This window comes from Manis pentadactyla, chromosome 3 (genome assembly GCF_030020395.1).
Source record: "Manis pentadactyla isolate mManPen7 chromosome 3, mManPen7.hap1, whole genome shotgun sequence".
Classification (NCBI taxonomy): Eukaryota; Metazoa; Chordata; class Mammalia; order Pholidota; family Manidae; genus Manis; species Manis pentadactyla.
The window spans coordinates 200,503,791-200,519,195 of NC_080021.1; the positions used below are offsets into that span (position 1 = coordinate 200,503,791).

At 40.0% G+C, this 15,405-nt stretch overlaps 1 protein-coding gene across 1 annotated transcript in view; it reads left to right on the forward strand.

Annotated features, from left to right (window-relative positions):
* The first annotated feature begins 2,233 nt into the window (after window positions 1-2,233).
* Window positions 2,234-15,405, forward strand: part of UGCG (UDP-glucose ceramide glucosyltransferase) — a 32,739-nt gene continuing 19,567 nt past the window's right edge. The window contains exon 1 of the mRNA XM_036915659.2: window positions 2,234-2,684. Coding sequence (XP_036771554.1) covers window positions 2,587-2,684 — 98 coding nt within the window. The 5' untranslated portion in view covers window positions 2,234-2,586. The remainder of the gene's footprint in view (window positions 2,685-15,405) is intronic.

Here is a 15,405-nt window from a genome sequence, read left to right on the forward strand (position 1 = left end):
TTTTGGATTTGATTCAAGCCAAAAATGTGTTCCAACTACTTGGTTTAAACCAGACATTTAAATTATTTTCTTGTTAGGGTTTTTATAAGCTAAACTATCTAGGGCTATTAAAAATCACATTTGGATTTTGTTTTCCTCTAAAAACATTGCTCCTTGATATATATGAATTCTGATACTGGATTGCTACTCAAAAAAGTCAGAAGCACTGAACTTAGTGGAATTGGTTTTCAAAAAGAGATGAGGGCCCTTTAGACAACCACAAAAATGTTAACTGCCAAAAGTGAGATCAGCAGTTAAGATCTTTGCTAGACTCCTATGCTGTTGTGCTACATGAAAGTAATTTATGTACAACATAGCTGATCTTTAATTTAACAATTCTACTCAACTGTAGTGTTAAGTCTTAAGAGTATCTGCTTCTTCACCTTTCTTTGGTCTTATTTTCTGTTATTGATCATATGGTATAAAATCCTTTGTTACAAGGTTCTGAAATACATTTTTGAGAAATAGAGAATATAACAAAATGCTTAGATTGACCAATTGCTGTAGCTCATCAAATCTAAGAGGATGCTGATTGTAAGATGCACTGTTATTTTCTATACGATTAAGAAAAAAACACCTACCTGTTCATTGTAAGATGCCATTGACTGTGAGATACATTTCCATTTCAGAAATGTTAAAATGTGTTAAGGTGTTTTTAAAGTGACCTAGAATTGGTTAACTACAATGGCGACATATAAGATTTTCCATTTGTAAAGTTATTTGGATGAGTATACCATCCTGCTACCTGCCAGTAACTCTGAAGAATGGAATTTTGGTGTCTAACCACTCTTCTTTCTACTGACTTTATGCCAGTAAAATAAAAGAGTACAGCAAATCCCAGATTCCATATCAACATTAAATTCTGTTGTGATTGTGCTTTATCATTTAACTGTAGATTGAGGTAGCTCATTCAGTCAATATTAACTATAATAAGTAGCAATGATAAGATAAGCAACTTCTTTTCAAAACTAAATTCAATTCTGAAATCTCTCAACGGAGGTCATGGATTATTTAAAAGGAAATCACTTGAAATAATAAACGTTGTCTAAACATAAAAGTCAAGAAACAATATATAAACTCATCTAGGCTAAAGAAACAAACATTCAGTACTAAGTTACCAATTTAACAGTAAGATAAACACTATACCTTACCACCCAAAGGGCCACTTCTTTGCATTTTGGGAAGGCAGCTATGCTCACCACTATACCACCAACGCCTTCTTTGCATTTTGGGCAGCACTACTATCCACAGATGTAACTTAAAACATTTTAGTAGCTAGCCGCATTTAAAAAGTAAAACAAAAACAGTGAAATTAATTTAATGATTTATTTAACCGTATTTAGCAAAAATATTATCACCTCCATACGTAATCAATATAAAATCAAGGTGTTCCTCCACATCCAGTGGGTGGTTTACACTCACAGCACCTCTCAGTTCCTACTAGCCACATTTCAAGCACTCAGTAGTTAACACAAGGCTACCCTATTGGATGGATAGTAGTCAGGAGTCTTAGGGGACTTTCATATTAACTGATCCTTTACATTCCGAGTTTGAGAATTTCTTTTATATTACACACTGCCTCTAAAGTGCTTAGGGATCTGTGAAGCACAAGATTATTTCTCTCCCGGGTACACTGTGATCCCAGACTACAGAGCATTAAAAGCAGTGAGGGAGGAAGGCAATGGGACACCCTTGCTCCCAGGAACGTGGCCTGGAAGAGGGCCTAAGCCCCTCCGAGCATTGCCCGGCGGAGAAGCTGCGGACACAGCTTTGGAAGTTGGATTGCGAGGTAATTCGGGCGGCTGCAGGGAACTCCGGGTTTTTTCCTGGGGTGGCCTGGAACAGTACAGCGGGACAGAAGGAAAGCAGCCTCGGAGCTAGACACAGGGTCACGCTCCTCCGCCACCGCCGAGGGAGGTCGCCCGGAGAGCCCCAGCCGGCAGCTGCGGCGGAGACCGCAGCCAAGTGAAAAGCAGGGCCTCCTTCCAGCCGAAGCCTTCCGGGGGCGCGCTCTCGGCGGTGACGCAGCGGGAGCGAGGGCGGCAGAGTGGGCGGGGAGGAGCGGCGCGCTCCGCCCCCGGGAGGGCGGGAGCCGCCGTTCCGGGGGCGGGGGCGGGGGCGGGGGCGGGGTGGGCGCGCCGGGGAGTCGGGCGCTAGCCGCCGGTTTCGATTAGTGCGCGGGGTTGCGGCGGCGAAGCAGGGTGCGGAGCTGCGCGGCCCGGAGCCCGGTGGCGGGGCGAAGGCGGCGGGGGCGCAGGCGCGTAGGGCCCGGCCGGCGTCCGCGGGCGGGTAGAGACGGCCCAGAGTGGGGCGCAGCGGTCACCCTGAACACGGAGCCCGGCCACCGGCGCGCCTGCAGCCGCGATCGCGCCAGGGCAGCGCGCGGGCGGGGCGCGCAGGCCTGCCCGCCCCTTCCGCTCCCACCCCCGTCCGCCCCTTCCTCTCCCCACCCTCTTTTCCCCTCCTGCGCCCCCACGCCGGGCGCCCACCCTCCAGCGGGAGCGCGGTCCGCGGCGGCAGCCGGAGCGGGCCGGGCCGGGCCGGGGGATGGCGCTGCTGGACCTGGCCCTGGAGGGAATGGCCGTCTTTGGGTTCGTCCTCTTCGTGGTGCTGTGGCTGATGCATTTCATGTCCATCATCTACACGTGAGTGAGGGGCAGCTGGAGGAGCCCGTGGCCGGGGTCCGGGCCTGGGGGACAGGTGACGGAGCACGGATTGCGCCTTGGAGGGGATTGGGCTCGGCTGCGGATGGAGAAAGCCCGTTTTCAGACTGCCCCTCGTTTTCTCTCCTTGAACCACTGGGGCAGTGGTCTTGGGAGGGAAGTGGAGAGGAGAGGGGGTTGCTGGGCTGCAGACGACTGCACAGCCGGCGGAAGAGAGACTGTGGTCTTGTCGGGAGGAAGATTGGCTTGCTTGGTTTGATTGTGTTGGGGATTCGTCTGATTTTTTCATTTGAGCCAACATGTATGGTGTACAGTGTGTGTGTGTGTGTGTGTGTGTGTGTGTGTGTGTGTGTTTTCTGCACCTGGGCCACATTTCTATTACGGTGATGATCATTTCTACTCCTCTGGGAGCTGCACACAGCTACCTGGAGACTTCCTTGTTGATTTACTTCTTCCTGATAGAGCTCTATGCCCCTAGGTAGGTGTGAAGCACCTGTGCCCCTAGAAAAATGTGCACCAAACCTCTGTGCTGACCTTATTGTTTTGAGTCAGGTCAACTTGTGCATTTTCTGGTTTTCTTTCCTTTTTTCCAGATCGTTATTGTCTTGTTTAGATTGATCTCAAACCCCCACCCCACACACCTTTTCATTATTAACAAAATACTTATTGAGGCCCACTAGGTGCCATTCACTAGGGACATTGTGGTGAGCAGGACAGAATTCTGTCTTCATAGATCTTATATTCTGGAAGGGTTAGACAGATAATAAAAATTCGACTAAGGTTATTTCAGATACTGATTAAGTCTGTGAATAAAAAGTTAGTGTGATGAAATGCATAATGACAGGGTATGTGGCTAGTTTTGATATTTGTTTCAGTGTCTAAAATGAAATCCATCTGTGTAAAGAAATGAAAGAATTGCATAAAGCACATTACTGATATGGATTCACTGGCTTTTTAGCCTGAAAAAAAAAAAAAAAACCACAATTGTACATAGTAAACTTTACCACCAACTAGAATAGGGTAATGTCCCTAGAGGAGAGGGGAGGACTTTTAAGAAATGATTTTTTTTTTAAATTTTCCCTTTTTACTATAGAAAATGTGTGCTTTTCCTTTTGGAAATGTTGCAGTTTATTAGTGTAGTGTGGTGTTTCCTGGTACTGGAGAAAGGTGCTACATTGTACAAGGCATACTGATACTTCTTTAAAGATGAAAGAAAACGTACTGCCAGATATTGTTGATCTGAGTGTGTGGAGTTTGTGAGCTGTGGTCACTGACATATTCTGGAGTTCATTTTAAATATATGAGTTTTTAAGAAACAATTTGGTTACTTTTTCCAACATAAAAAATGCTTTACTATATAAAGAATTTAGACAATACAGAGAGGGTAGTTAAACACACATAAGAACTGCATTACCTTTTCGACCTTTTGTGATTATCTTTCCACTTAAATTTCCTTCTTGTTTGTGTGGGGTTGGGGGAGGAGGGAAGGAGAAAGAAAGGGACCATATTATGATTATTGTTCTGTAACCTGCTTTTAAAATTAATCTATTTAATAAGTAGATTTTCTTTCTGGGGAGCTCTTTTATACAGGTACTGTTCTAGGTGCTGGAATTAAGACTGAAGAATAAGACATTCCAGGGCTTGCCCCTGCTCACAAGGAGCTTCCATGTAAAATGTCAATGACCATATTTTTCATGTCAACAGATGTATGGTCTCTACATCGTTTTAAGATGGGTAGCATTTTCGTTTATGGCATGTATTATTATTATTGATGAGCATTTAGGTTGCTTCCAATTTAAGATTACAAATGACACTGTGATGAATGCATAGGCATACATCTTTGATGATTCCCTTGGTTTACATTTTTGAAAGAGGACTTACTGGCCAATAGTGTTGAACATTTTAAATTTTGATACATGCTGCCCTATAGGAAGGTTGTATCTATTCATAGTAAGATTGTATGGTGGTTCCTATTCCCCCTTACTAAATACCAGGCTTGTAACTGTTTTCTATTTTTTTATTTTCATTACTTTAATTACTGGTTCCATTGAATACTTCCATATATTATATGCTGGTTACATACAGTTGTAAACTTCAGTACTCATAATTCTTTGTGCTGCAATCTGTTGCTGCATTAATCTTTTTTGGTATGAAGATTATTCTTTCTGTGATGTGTTGCAAATTATTCCCAGCTTGTTTTCTGTCTTTCAACTTTGTATATATATTTAACATGGAGAAAAGCGTGTGTGTCTGTGTGTTTTGGGCAGTCGAGTCTTTTTTTCCCAGACTCTTACAATTTTGATATCTTCTCCATTTCCCCCAATTATATAGCCAGCATCTGTTTTTCTCTAGTATTTTTTATTTTCTTTTCGGAGGTTGTTGGTTTGTTTTTACATTTTACTCTTTAATGTACTCAATATTTTACTTTGTTATATGTTGAGATCTAGAGCCTTAATTTTAGGTTCACCTAAATAATTAGCTGCTTGTCCCCAAATCATTTACTGAATGATTACCTGATTATTCCAGTGTCAAAATACTGTATTATGGACTAAATTCTTCTGTATACTTGGGTATGTGTCCAGATGTTCAATGATGTCTCATTGATACATTAATTCTTGTACAATATCAACTGTTTCAATTAGTGAAGTTTTATTACCTTATTACTGGTGAGGCAAGCCTCTCCTTATTCTTTTGCAAACTTTTTTTTTTTTTGGCCTTTTACACATTTTTTTACTTAAAGATGAACTTTAGAATCTTTTTCCAGACTCTTAAGTAATCTTATTTTAGTTTTAAAATTGGAATTGTTAAATTTACAGCTCAATTTGGAGAAAGGTGACTTCTTTCAACATAGGATCATGATGTAATCCTTTCCCTCTATTTTATATATATGTAATGATAAAAATCACACTTGCTTAATTAAAATTAACACTAATGATATAGCCTAATATTCTGAGTAACCATCTGGGACTGTTTATATTCTTAGACTTGAAACAATTTCAAAATTAAGTTACTTATTTTGTGCTTAATGATCAGCAGCAGAGCTTTCTTTAAATATGTTTAGTTTTGAGAATAGTGCATTTAGCTTAGTTGAGATACTGTAGAGGCTTTGTGTTAATTTCCTAATGTCCCACAAAGTTACCTTTTTTACTGACAGTAGCAGGATCCTGAAAAGTTATGTGAAAAATAGAATAAAGAAAATGCAGTTAATTTGTAATATAGTGACTAGTTAATTAAAGGAATTTTATGAATACCTTTCTGAAATGGATAACTAAACATAAAGCAAATATTCGACAGCTTATTTTATTTATAAATTAGATCTTGCCCCTTTTTGGGTAAGTGCCTTCTGGTCCCACCCTCAAAATTATTTTCATGTTTGACTTGATTCCCTTCTTATTGAAGTAAAGACACTTCCTAGTTTAATATGAGTTGTTTTCAAGTAGAGAACTAAGATTTTTTCAAATTCCCTTCTCCCTTTCTCTACCATATTTAGTAAAATTGCAAATTTGATACCCCAACATTTTGACAAGCAAAATTAAAGAACATTGTCAACAATTTGGGCTAAAATACTGTGCTAAATGTTCTGTATTTCATTGAAGAATATATTTTCTAAACACATGTTCTATCTCTCAAATCCTTGTTGAAAGAGAGTGAAGCATAAAATTAAAATAAGCAGATACTGATACTTTCTTAAAACCTTGTGCTTGCAGCTGGTGGAAATAGAGACTTTTTTCAGGAATTTACATGACTTCATATCTAGTTGTAAGATTACAAAGCATAATCTGTGGGATCCTATTTGTTAAAAATATTTAAATAATACAGATATTGTAAAACTGAGAAAAACTACAAGACTTTTTAAAAAACTTTTTTTTTACATTTAATACAGTGTGTAATGAGATCTAGTTAATTTAGATTCAGTGTTGTGTTGTATCTTCTTAAAATGAGATAAAAAGTATTGGCCTGTATTAAATGGAGCTGAATGTGATTAATACAAAGAACAATTCGTATTCAGTGAAATTATTATGATTTCACAAACATTTTACAGTTCTTATAAGCCTGCAACTTTACAAAATGGAGATAATTTATGAACTATTTTCAGAATTTTGAAACTGTCTCTACTCACTGGTATCTACCTACTGCTTTGCCCCATTCCAATTGTAATATTGAACTGACAGTCATTTTATATTTATTTATATTTATATTTATATTTGAGATGGCAAACAATTGTCGGAAGGCAGACACTTGTCAGATTTCCACCTATAATGTTAAAGATACATTCAAATTAGTGCATTTGAAATTCAAGGCTCTTAGTCCCAAATTTTTTATTTCCTAAAAATAGCTAATGAGTATGGCCTCAGTAGGCATAGCTGTTTAAGTGATGTATATGAGTTTTTTCTTTTTTCTTTTTTTTTTTGAGAGCTAGTGTGATTTGGTATCTTGGAAGCTGCAGTGAAACCATATAAAAGTCTGGAACAAGTTGTTTTCTTCTCTTTGGGGCCATTGTGAGCCGTATTTCCAGATGATAAGGGTATCTAATTTAAGGAAGACACCGTGGCCTTTTCCCCTCTATCTGCATTCTTTTTCTCTTCTCTCTCTTCTCCATTCCTCCCCCTTCTTGGATTGTATTTTTTCTCCTCTGTACATAATGTCTTCATGTTTAGTATTAGGCTTTATCTTTCCTATTAATTGACTGGAGATGCCAGATGGAAATAATTCTTGAATTGTAAATATTAACTACCCTCTAGTAAAGCAGAGGTCCTTCTCCTGGAGGGTTTTTATTTTCCCCAAGCTAATTCTGCTTTTTCTAATTTTTCAAGTATAGCAATTTTAAGTCTTGCTGCCTAGCTTTTGAATGGAATTTAAGTAGTCATTCTATCTGGGTAACTGATAAACTACTTGTCTGAAACTTTTTAATGTAAATGTTAACATTTCAAATATTATTTTTAGATAGTGTGATTTTTGCCTTAAATTCGTTAATACATAGGAGTTCTGGACGTTAGTGGAATGAATATTGAGAGCTCTTTTTCTGGGTTTGTTCTGGGGGCACACTTGGACTTTGGTCAGGTGTTGATCAGTTGGGGGTATTGCTGCCAGGACCACTTTTGGGTGAATGAGGCAAAGGAGCCCCTTTAACCTGAGCCTGGGGAGATACCGAAGTGGATTATAGTGTGATAGCTTTGAACAGCAAAATGAACATTGTAATTCAGTATTAATATTCATGTGGTTAATGAATATTCGTTGGGTGTTAATATCCACTGATTCATTGTCCCTCCCTTTTCCTACATAATTAGTTCAGTGCACCTTATCCCTACCCTACATTATTGAAACTATCTCTATTCATTGGTATCTATCTCTACCTACAACCTTGCTGTCTTTCTATTTTGTTTCTTACTGTGTACCCTTATCCTACTGGAGCACTAATCATGTGCTTAAAATCTTACTGTGGTTTCCCATTGCCTTCAGGTTAAAATGCAAACTTCTTAACAAGACAGGCATAGTTCTTTAGGAGCTGAGCCATCCCCCATACCTATTTCCTCAGCAACGTTGAATTGCTGGCATTCCACTGATTTTGCAATGTACTTTCTTTAGCATTCTTTCTTTTCCTTTCTCTTTTCTTTCCCTCCTCTCTCCCTTCCTCCCTCCTTTCCTTTTTGTTTAACTTCCACTCATTCCTGCTTTAGCTCCCTACTGGATTAAATGCCCCTCTTATATCCTTTTGTAGTACCTTGAATCTACCCATCTAAACTGTAAGTGTGGGTTCTCATTTGTCTCTTTTCCCAATTGGATTGTATGCCATTGAGGGTAGGTATATGTTATTTACTATTGTAACTCCAGTGTCTACTAGGCACTCATTTATTGCTTATTGAATGATCTTTGAATTCTTTCCAGTGGTAATGGTGGATTTTGCTCACTCCTTAATTTGGTGTCATTTGGCCATTGTGATTGGAGGTAGGTGGTCAGAATTTGGGATGGTTTCAGTGGCCGTGAACTTTAATGAAACTTACTGGAAAAGGGAATCTTCACCTTGCTATTTCCAACTAATTGCAGATTAAAATAGAAACAGGACTCTAGCAATAACATGTTTACCTACAAATCTGAATTCCACCCCTCAAAATTTTCCAAAGGGACTGCCCATCTTACCAACAGCAATTTTTATACTTAGACCTGTTCTCTAGGGTATGCAAGCCAGTAGCTATCCTGAGTTGGTTGACACGAAAAGCATAGCAAGTGTCCCCTACTTCCTTCTCCATCCATCATCAGGATTTTATTTTATAAACGAAATAGTTTAATTTAAGCATTACATCCAACTTCTAAAGGGTAGTTTTAGGGAATTGTATAGAAGCTGACCCAAGACAGTCCCAGTAATTTCCTTTTGATGTGAAAACAGTGAATTTTTGAGTTTATGGTATGTTTGAGGGTCTCAAGTGTGTTTGAACGCTAAGCTGGGACTGCATCTTATGGTGGGCACATTTCTTAGTTGCTATTAGCGGAATACCATGCTATATCCATTCTCCACCCCCCTGCACATAGGGGGCTAACTTGTCACCAAAGGGTTAGTGAGCTGGGGTTTTTGTTTGTTGGGTTTTTTGTTTTTTTGTGGGTTGGGGGCAGGCAAAATTAATAAAGACTTCCTATTTGTTTTCTGTGGTTATGGAATCTTTTGTATTCTGTAGTGTATGTCCACTGTCTCATGGAAATAGTTTGTGTTTTCCTGTAAAGCTAATCCAGACTTGGTTATTATGTGTTCTCTGGGGAATCTTGCGCCTGCAGAGTTAAGGTTGCACCTGAAGGTATGCTTTGTGTTGCTGATGAAGCTCATTTTGATGCAGGGCCAGTTTTGAAAAGATGAGTGTTATATACAAGTAACATTAGCCATGACACATACTGATCATAAGTTTACAGTAACAGTGTTCTGGGGCACAAATATGAGTAAGCACCACAACAGAAGCCTTTAATCATTAGAAATTGCCATCATGAACTATGTGAAGTAGGGGACCTGCTGATATAACTGTTGACCTAATTTTACATGAAATATTAACAAGCTTGGTGGCATGGAGCAGAAGAGATAAATTCCTAGAGTTGGGTAAGTTGGTGCAACTGACTCACACAGCTGAAGTATTAAAACAGCACAGTCTGGGGCTGTTAAGGAAGGTGGACTTTGCCCCCAAGGAATCCCTGTTCTCCTTAAGAAGCCTTGGTGAGAAGCTGGTGCCTGGTGCTGGGAGGTGTAGTGGTGATTAAGGCTGCTGAGGAGGCTGCCAGCAGACCAAAGGGGAAGAGCGCACACGCCCTCCCTCCCGGGAGTTTACTTTCCTACCAGGCTTCCCTCCTGTTCAAGACTAAATTAAAATACAAAACTGTAAGATCATTTAAAAGGGGTACAAACCGTTAAATCAAGAACTGTTGAGAGAGAGAGAGAGAGAAAGGGGGGGCGGGGAGCTACAAGGTTGGAAGGATAGAACAATAAACTAAAATGATGAAAAGGACACAATTTTAGGGACTGAGATGTTAGAAGATAAAAATCATCCGGGCATAAAATAAGGGCCACCGCATCTGCTCAGAAGTTGAAAACCCTTCTGCAGAAGGGCAGTTGGGATGCATCAGGCTAAAAGCAGGTCTGATGTCCAGCAGAACTCCTGATTATTTCTCACCATCGCTTGGAATTCTTTGAAGTGTTATTTGGATAGATGTCCTTGTAGCTCACAGTGGAAAGCAAGACCCTGAAGGCCTCTCTCTTTGGCCTGTGATTCATCCCTCACGGCCTTTTGGACTTAAGTTACTCTAAGAAAGCATCCTGCATGGTACCAGCCCTCCTGTTCCCTGTCCCAGCTGCCGGCAGGTACAGCCCTGCAGCAGCTCGCTGAGAGCCCCTCCCCCTCCCTGTCCTTGAAGGTGACATGCCTTAATTACACGAATGCGATTATTTTTGAATAGAGAATGACTCCAGCTCCTAATTTAAATTTAAATTTAGAAATAATTCCTTGGGAAAATGACACATACTGAAATTTTAGTGTGCTTTCTTTCTCCCCAGAATTGCCCCCTTATGTTTCAGGATCATTTTATTCTTTAAAAATGAAATCAAAACCGTTGACTAGCTGTACAGGAGATCCATTCCTTTTATACCCAATGCTTTCCTGAAAATAGAACCAAATCAAATTTCTGAAAATCAGAAGGATTTATGGAAAGGAGATTCTGTGTCAAGACAACCAAGAATATTATTAAAATCCTAAATTTTGGCTCTGCTGGTCCTGATGCCTGGAGCATGCTGCCACTGATGGGGTGCATTCCAGATGTTAGGGGTTGTAGGAAGGGGCCTTCCTTCTGGCCTGGACAGAGGTGGGAAGGCTGCCTTGCAGCCTTTGTGCTGGGGACTGTGCTAGGCATGGTGATTTCATGGTCAACAAAACAGGATAGGGTCTATTCTGGAGTCTCTCAAAATGTCTTCATAGTAGAAGGTAATGTTGCTTGGATTACATAGTAACCAGTAGTTATTTTGTGTATTGTATCTTTCCCTGGCCTTTCAGCTCTGAGGTGGCAGCCTCTTCCTCCAGCAGAGCCAAGTGAAGGAACGTTCCTGTGGCTGTGGAATCCACTGTTTTGAGTCAGGCTCTGAGGATAGAGGAATTGAAAGAAGCCAGGACTATGCGGGGCCTCTGCCCCACAGAGAACCTGCCTAATAGTGTAAAAGGAGAGCTCAGGCAAAAAACAGTTAACAAAGCCATGCTCAGCATGAACTAGTTTGTGGTATTAATGTTCTTGACTCTCATACTTGCATTTTTACACTTTGGGATGATGTCTGTAGAACTTTAAATTGGTTCCTAAATATTGGGTATAATTTTAACTTTAAATACCATTTTAGCTTAGGTAATGGGTATAATTTAAACTGCATTTAATGTGTTCTGTGCCATGTTTTGACTTACTCTGTTTTAACCATGCTTTGAGACTTTTCATAATTCCCCTTTCTCCCCCTAATGTTTCTTAATGTGCAAGAGTTATTTTATATTTCAAAAAAACATAATGGCCTAATATATATAAATATATGTGAACAAATCTTTAAATATATGAATTTCCAGTCCTGCCATTTTGGTGTATAAGTCTCATCAGTGTTTGTCTAACTCTCTTGTCAGAACTGTGGTAATTCAAAGAAGTATGTTTGGTGGGAAATGTCCTTAAAATTAGCAGAGGTTTTTTTTAATTACTAATAATAGCTATCATTAAATGTTTATATTGTGGCTCAGTCTCATCTGTTTCTCACAACTAGCTACTCTATGAGATAGGTACTATTGTCCACACTTTTTAAAAAACCTCAGATAAAGAACTTACTTGCTCAAGCATACACAGCTGGTTAGCTGTGAAGCTGGTATGGAAACCGAGGCAGTCCGCCTGCATCCCAGGCTATTAAACCAGAATGCTGTATACTGCCAGAGAAAACCTAAAAATAACCCTGGAATCCGTAAGGATAGGGTATTTGTACGGGAATTTCCCCAGTTGCTGTGCATCTTCAAGTCTCCGGTGATTGGGAACATTCAGATGACTGTGGAGAGAGTCCCTACTCCTCTTTGGAAATTCCAACCAATTCTTACACCACTTGTACCGCTTCTTCACGGGCTCTTTGTTTCAACCCCCGACCACCACCCCCGTAACTGCTGCTCTGTTTCCACCTCAGCCCTCTTCTATTCTTAACTTTGTAGGTTTGTGGTTCTGAACTTCAAGCGCACTCTGGAGTCACTGGAGGGCTTTAAAACAATACAGCTGCCTGGGTCTCAGCCCTAGAGATTCTGCTTTAAATGGTCTGCATGTCAGGATTAAAAAAAAGAAAAAAACACCCCCAGTGATTTTTATGTGCAGTCAAGGTTGAGAACAACTGCCCTAGACTATTTGTCCACAGTTGTGGCCTCTGTCTGTTATTTGTTGGCTTCATTTAATTGTCCATATAGCAGAACCCAGTTTGTCACTTCATTATCCTGCCACTTGCCTCCCCATATCCCTCTGCCCTATATCCTGAATCCATCTCATAATTCATAGCTTCTCATCTTACATAGCAGTGTGGATTAGTACTACTGTACATTCATGGTCTCAGATCTCAGCTAAGCTGACCGTGGTATCTGTCAGTAGGTTATTTCTGTGTTCAGCTCTGTCATCCATTACTGGCAGAGCCTCTGAAATCTTCACCATCCTACCCTCCTCCTTATCAGATTGCCTTGACTCTTCCTACTATGCATCCTACTGTGCCATTAATTATTTTGTATTTTCTCTCTCTTTACCCCTTGATTAGCTCTTTCCCCTTACCATTTGCGCTCAAGAATTAAAAATTAAAAATAATTAAACATTAAACTGAAAAATCCTTCTCCATCTAATTACTCTTTGGCCCTTTTACTTATTGTCAGGTTTCAGGAGAAAACAGGGTTCCTGTTTGTACCTCCCATTCATGTACTTACTGGCTGATGTTGACCTATCTAGCCCTATCCAGAATGCTCTGGGGTCACCAAATCCACTGTCTTGCAGACATATTAGTTCTTATCTTGACCTCTTGGCAGCATTGAAAGTTGTTCTTTTTTGAACCCCTTCATAAAGGGACAGCCTAGCCAAATAAACCATTGTGTGCTTTTACTTTGTTCCTGGCTATCTTTCTGCTTCTCTGCTTACTCACTCTTAGTCTCCTTCATGCACTACTAGTTTTATAATACTAGTTACATCGATTTGTGGCCACCTGCTAATGGCATGCTCTACCCGGATGAGCTTATGTAGTTAACCAAACAGTGGATGGCTCTGTATTTTTAGCTCTACATTCTGAGCTCTATATAGCCAACTGTTTATTTACTCTTCATAAATTAAACATTTTTAAAAGTTGAGAACATATTATATATCATTGTTCAGCCAGACCTTGGAGAATTTATAGTTTACTTGTAGTGTGTCTTCAAGAGTGGTACACTGCTAACCTGCATCAGAATCATTTGGGATGCTTATAAAATTGCAGATTCCTAGGCTTTGCAAACTGGTCCATTAAGTTGTGATTTCTACCTGTGGGCATAATGTCTATTAAATGTTAAAAACCACTAGTTCATCTGGAAATTGTCTTAGAGAGTGAGCTGGGCAATTGGGGGGGCTCACCAAATTTGTTTTCTGTGCCTCAGGAATCAAGGAATAAAAGAACTCTTTGTCTCATGTCCAGTATCTTAAAAAAATCTAGTTTTTTAAAAACCTATATTTAAAATATAGGTAAAAAATTACCTATATTTTTTCTGATTTTTTTGTTTGTTTCAGTGGGAAAGTAAATCAGGTCCCTCTTTCTTCATCTTGTCCAAAAAAAGTCTTGAGGAGTGGAAGGGGGCAAGACAGCATTTTTGATGCTTTTATAATGACAGAGACAAAGCTACAGATTATTTGTAGCAGATAGAGCCAAAAACTGGAAACCACCCAAAAGCCCATCAATAGAAAATAGATAAATAAAGCGTGGTATATTAGTACAAGGAATATGCTATATTGAGAATGAGTGAACTATAACTAAATGTGATGGCAAGATAGGCTCTCACAAACATGATGAGAAGTAAAAGAGCTTGACATAAAAGAGCACATCCTTTGAGATTCCACCTCAAAATTTTAAAACCAGCAAAATTAGTCTGTGGTGTTAGCAGTCTGGATAAGTGGTTACCTTGAGGGGAGAGTAGTAAGCAGAAGGTGACATGCGGGGACTTCTGGGGTTCTGGTGATACTCTCTTTTCTGGGTATTGCTTACATTGTTCTTTCACTTTGAGGAACTCCATTGAGCTGTGTACATATATGGGACTTTATGTTATGCATTATAAAAGTAACCCCCCCCCAACAACATACAAAAAAATGTCGGCCGCAAGCCAAATGCATGATAGGAAATCAAAACTGGATTCTCAGCGTAGAACCTGAAACTGAGGAAGTGTTATTTATCCCCAGGATCCTGGCAGAAAGCCAGTCACCTCTCCAGGCTAAGGGTGGAAGTGAGCACCCATAAGAAATCCTGTGTAATGTGTGGGTGCAAGAAGTTCTAGTTCATACTGTGTAGGTAATGCAGAACCCCTGACCTGAGATACTTAAATAAAATATAATTGCTTGAAGCCAGTAATCCTTATAGGGCCCTGTCAGAGCCATTCATAAAACTGGCCCATTTGGAGGACTCCACCATTCAAGCTGCTTTGAAACTACTGGCAAATGGGCTATTGATCGTTGAAAAATACAGATTGGTCTACAACACACTGGCTATGGCCAAGGTACCCAGCAATATGATTTCTCTGTGTGGCAAGCAAAGTTAATACATTTTTGCTCCAGAGCCTAGCTTTGTTGGCATCAATAAGATTTCTGTAAGGAGAAGAGTTTCTGTATGTGTACAATTCTCCCATTAATCTGCAGCCCCTTGGCAGTAGGGAATTGGTGTGTTCATCATTGTATCTCCAGTGCACAGATAATGCCTACTGAAAATTTGGGGTTCAAAATGGTCGTTCAGTAAGGGAATGCTAAGTAGTCGTAGAGCATGAGTGTGTCCTGAGCACAGTGCTATGTAATTGTGTGTGTGTGTGACTTAATAGTTATTCTTTTATTGTTTTGGTAAACGTTTCAAGTAATTCGTAACAAGGGGCTTTGTCAGTTCTGTTACATAAAACAACATTCTTTAAAGCAGGATTTTTATATTCTAGTGGATACTCTACAGGATAACTCCTTGGGGTTTGGAAAGAAA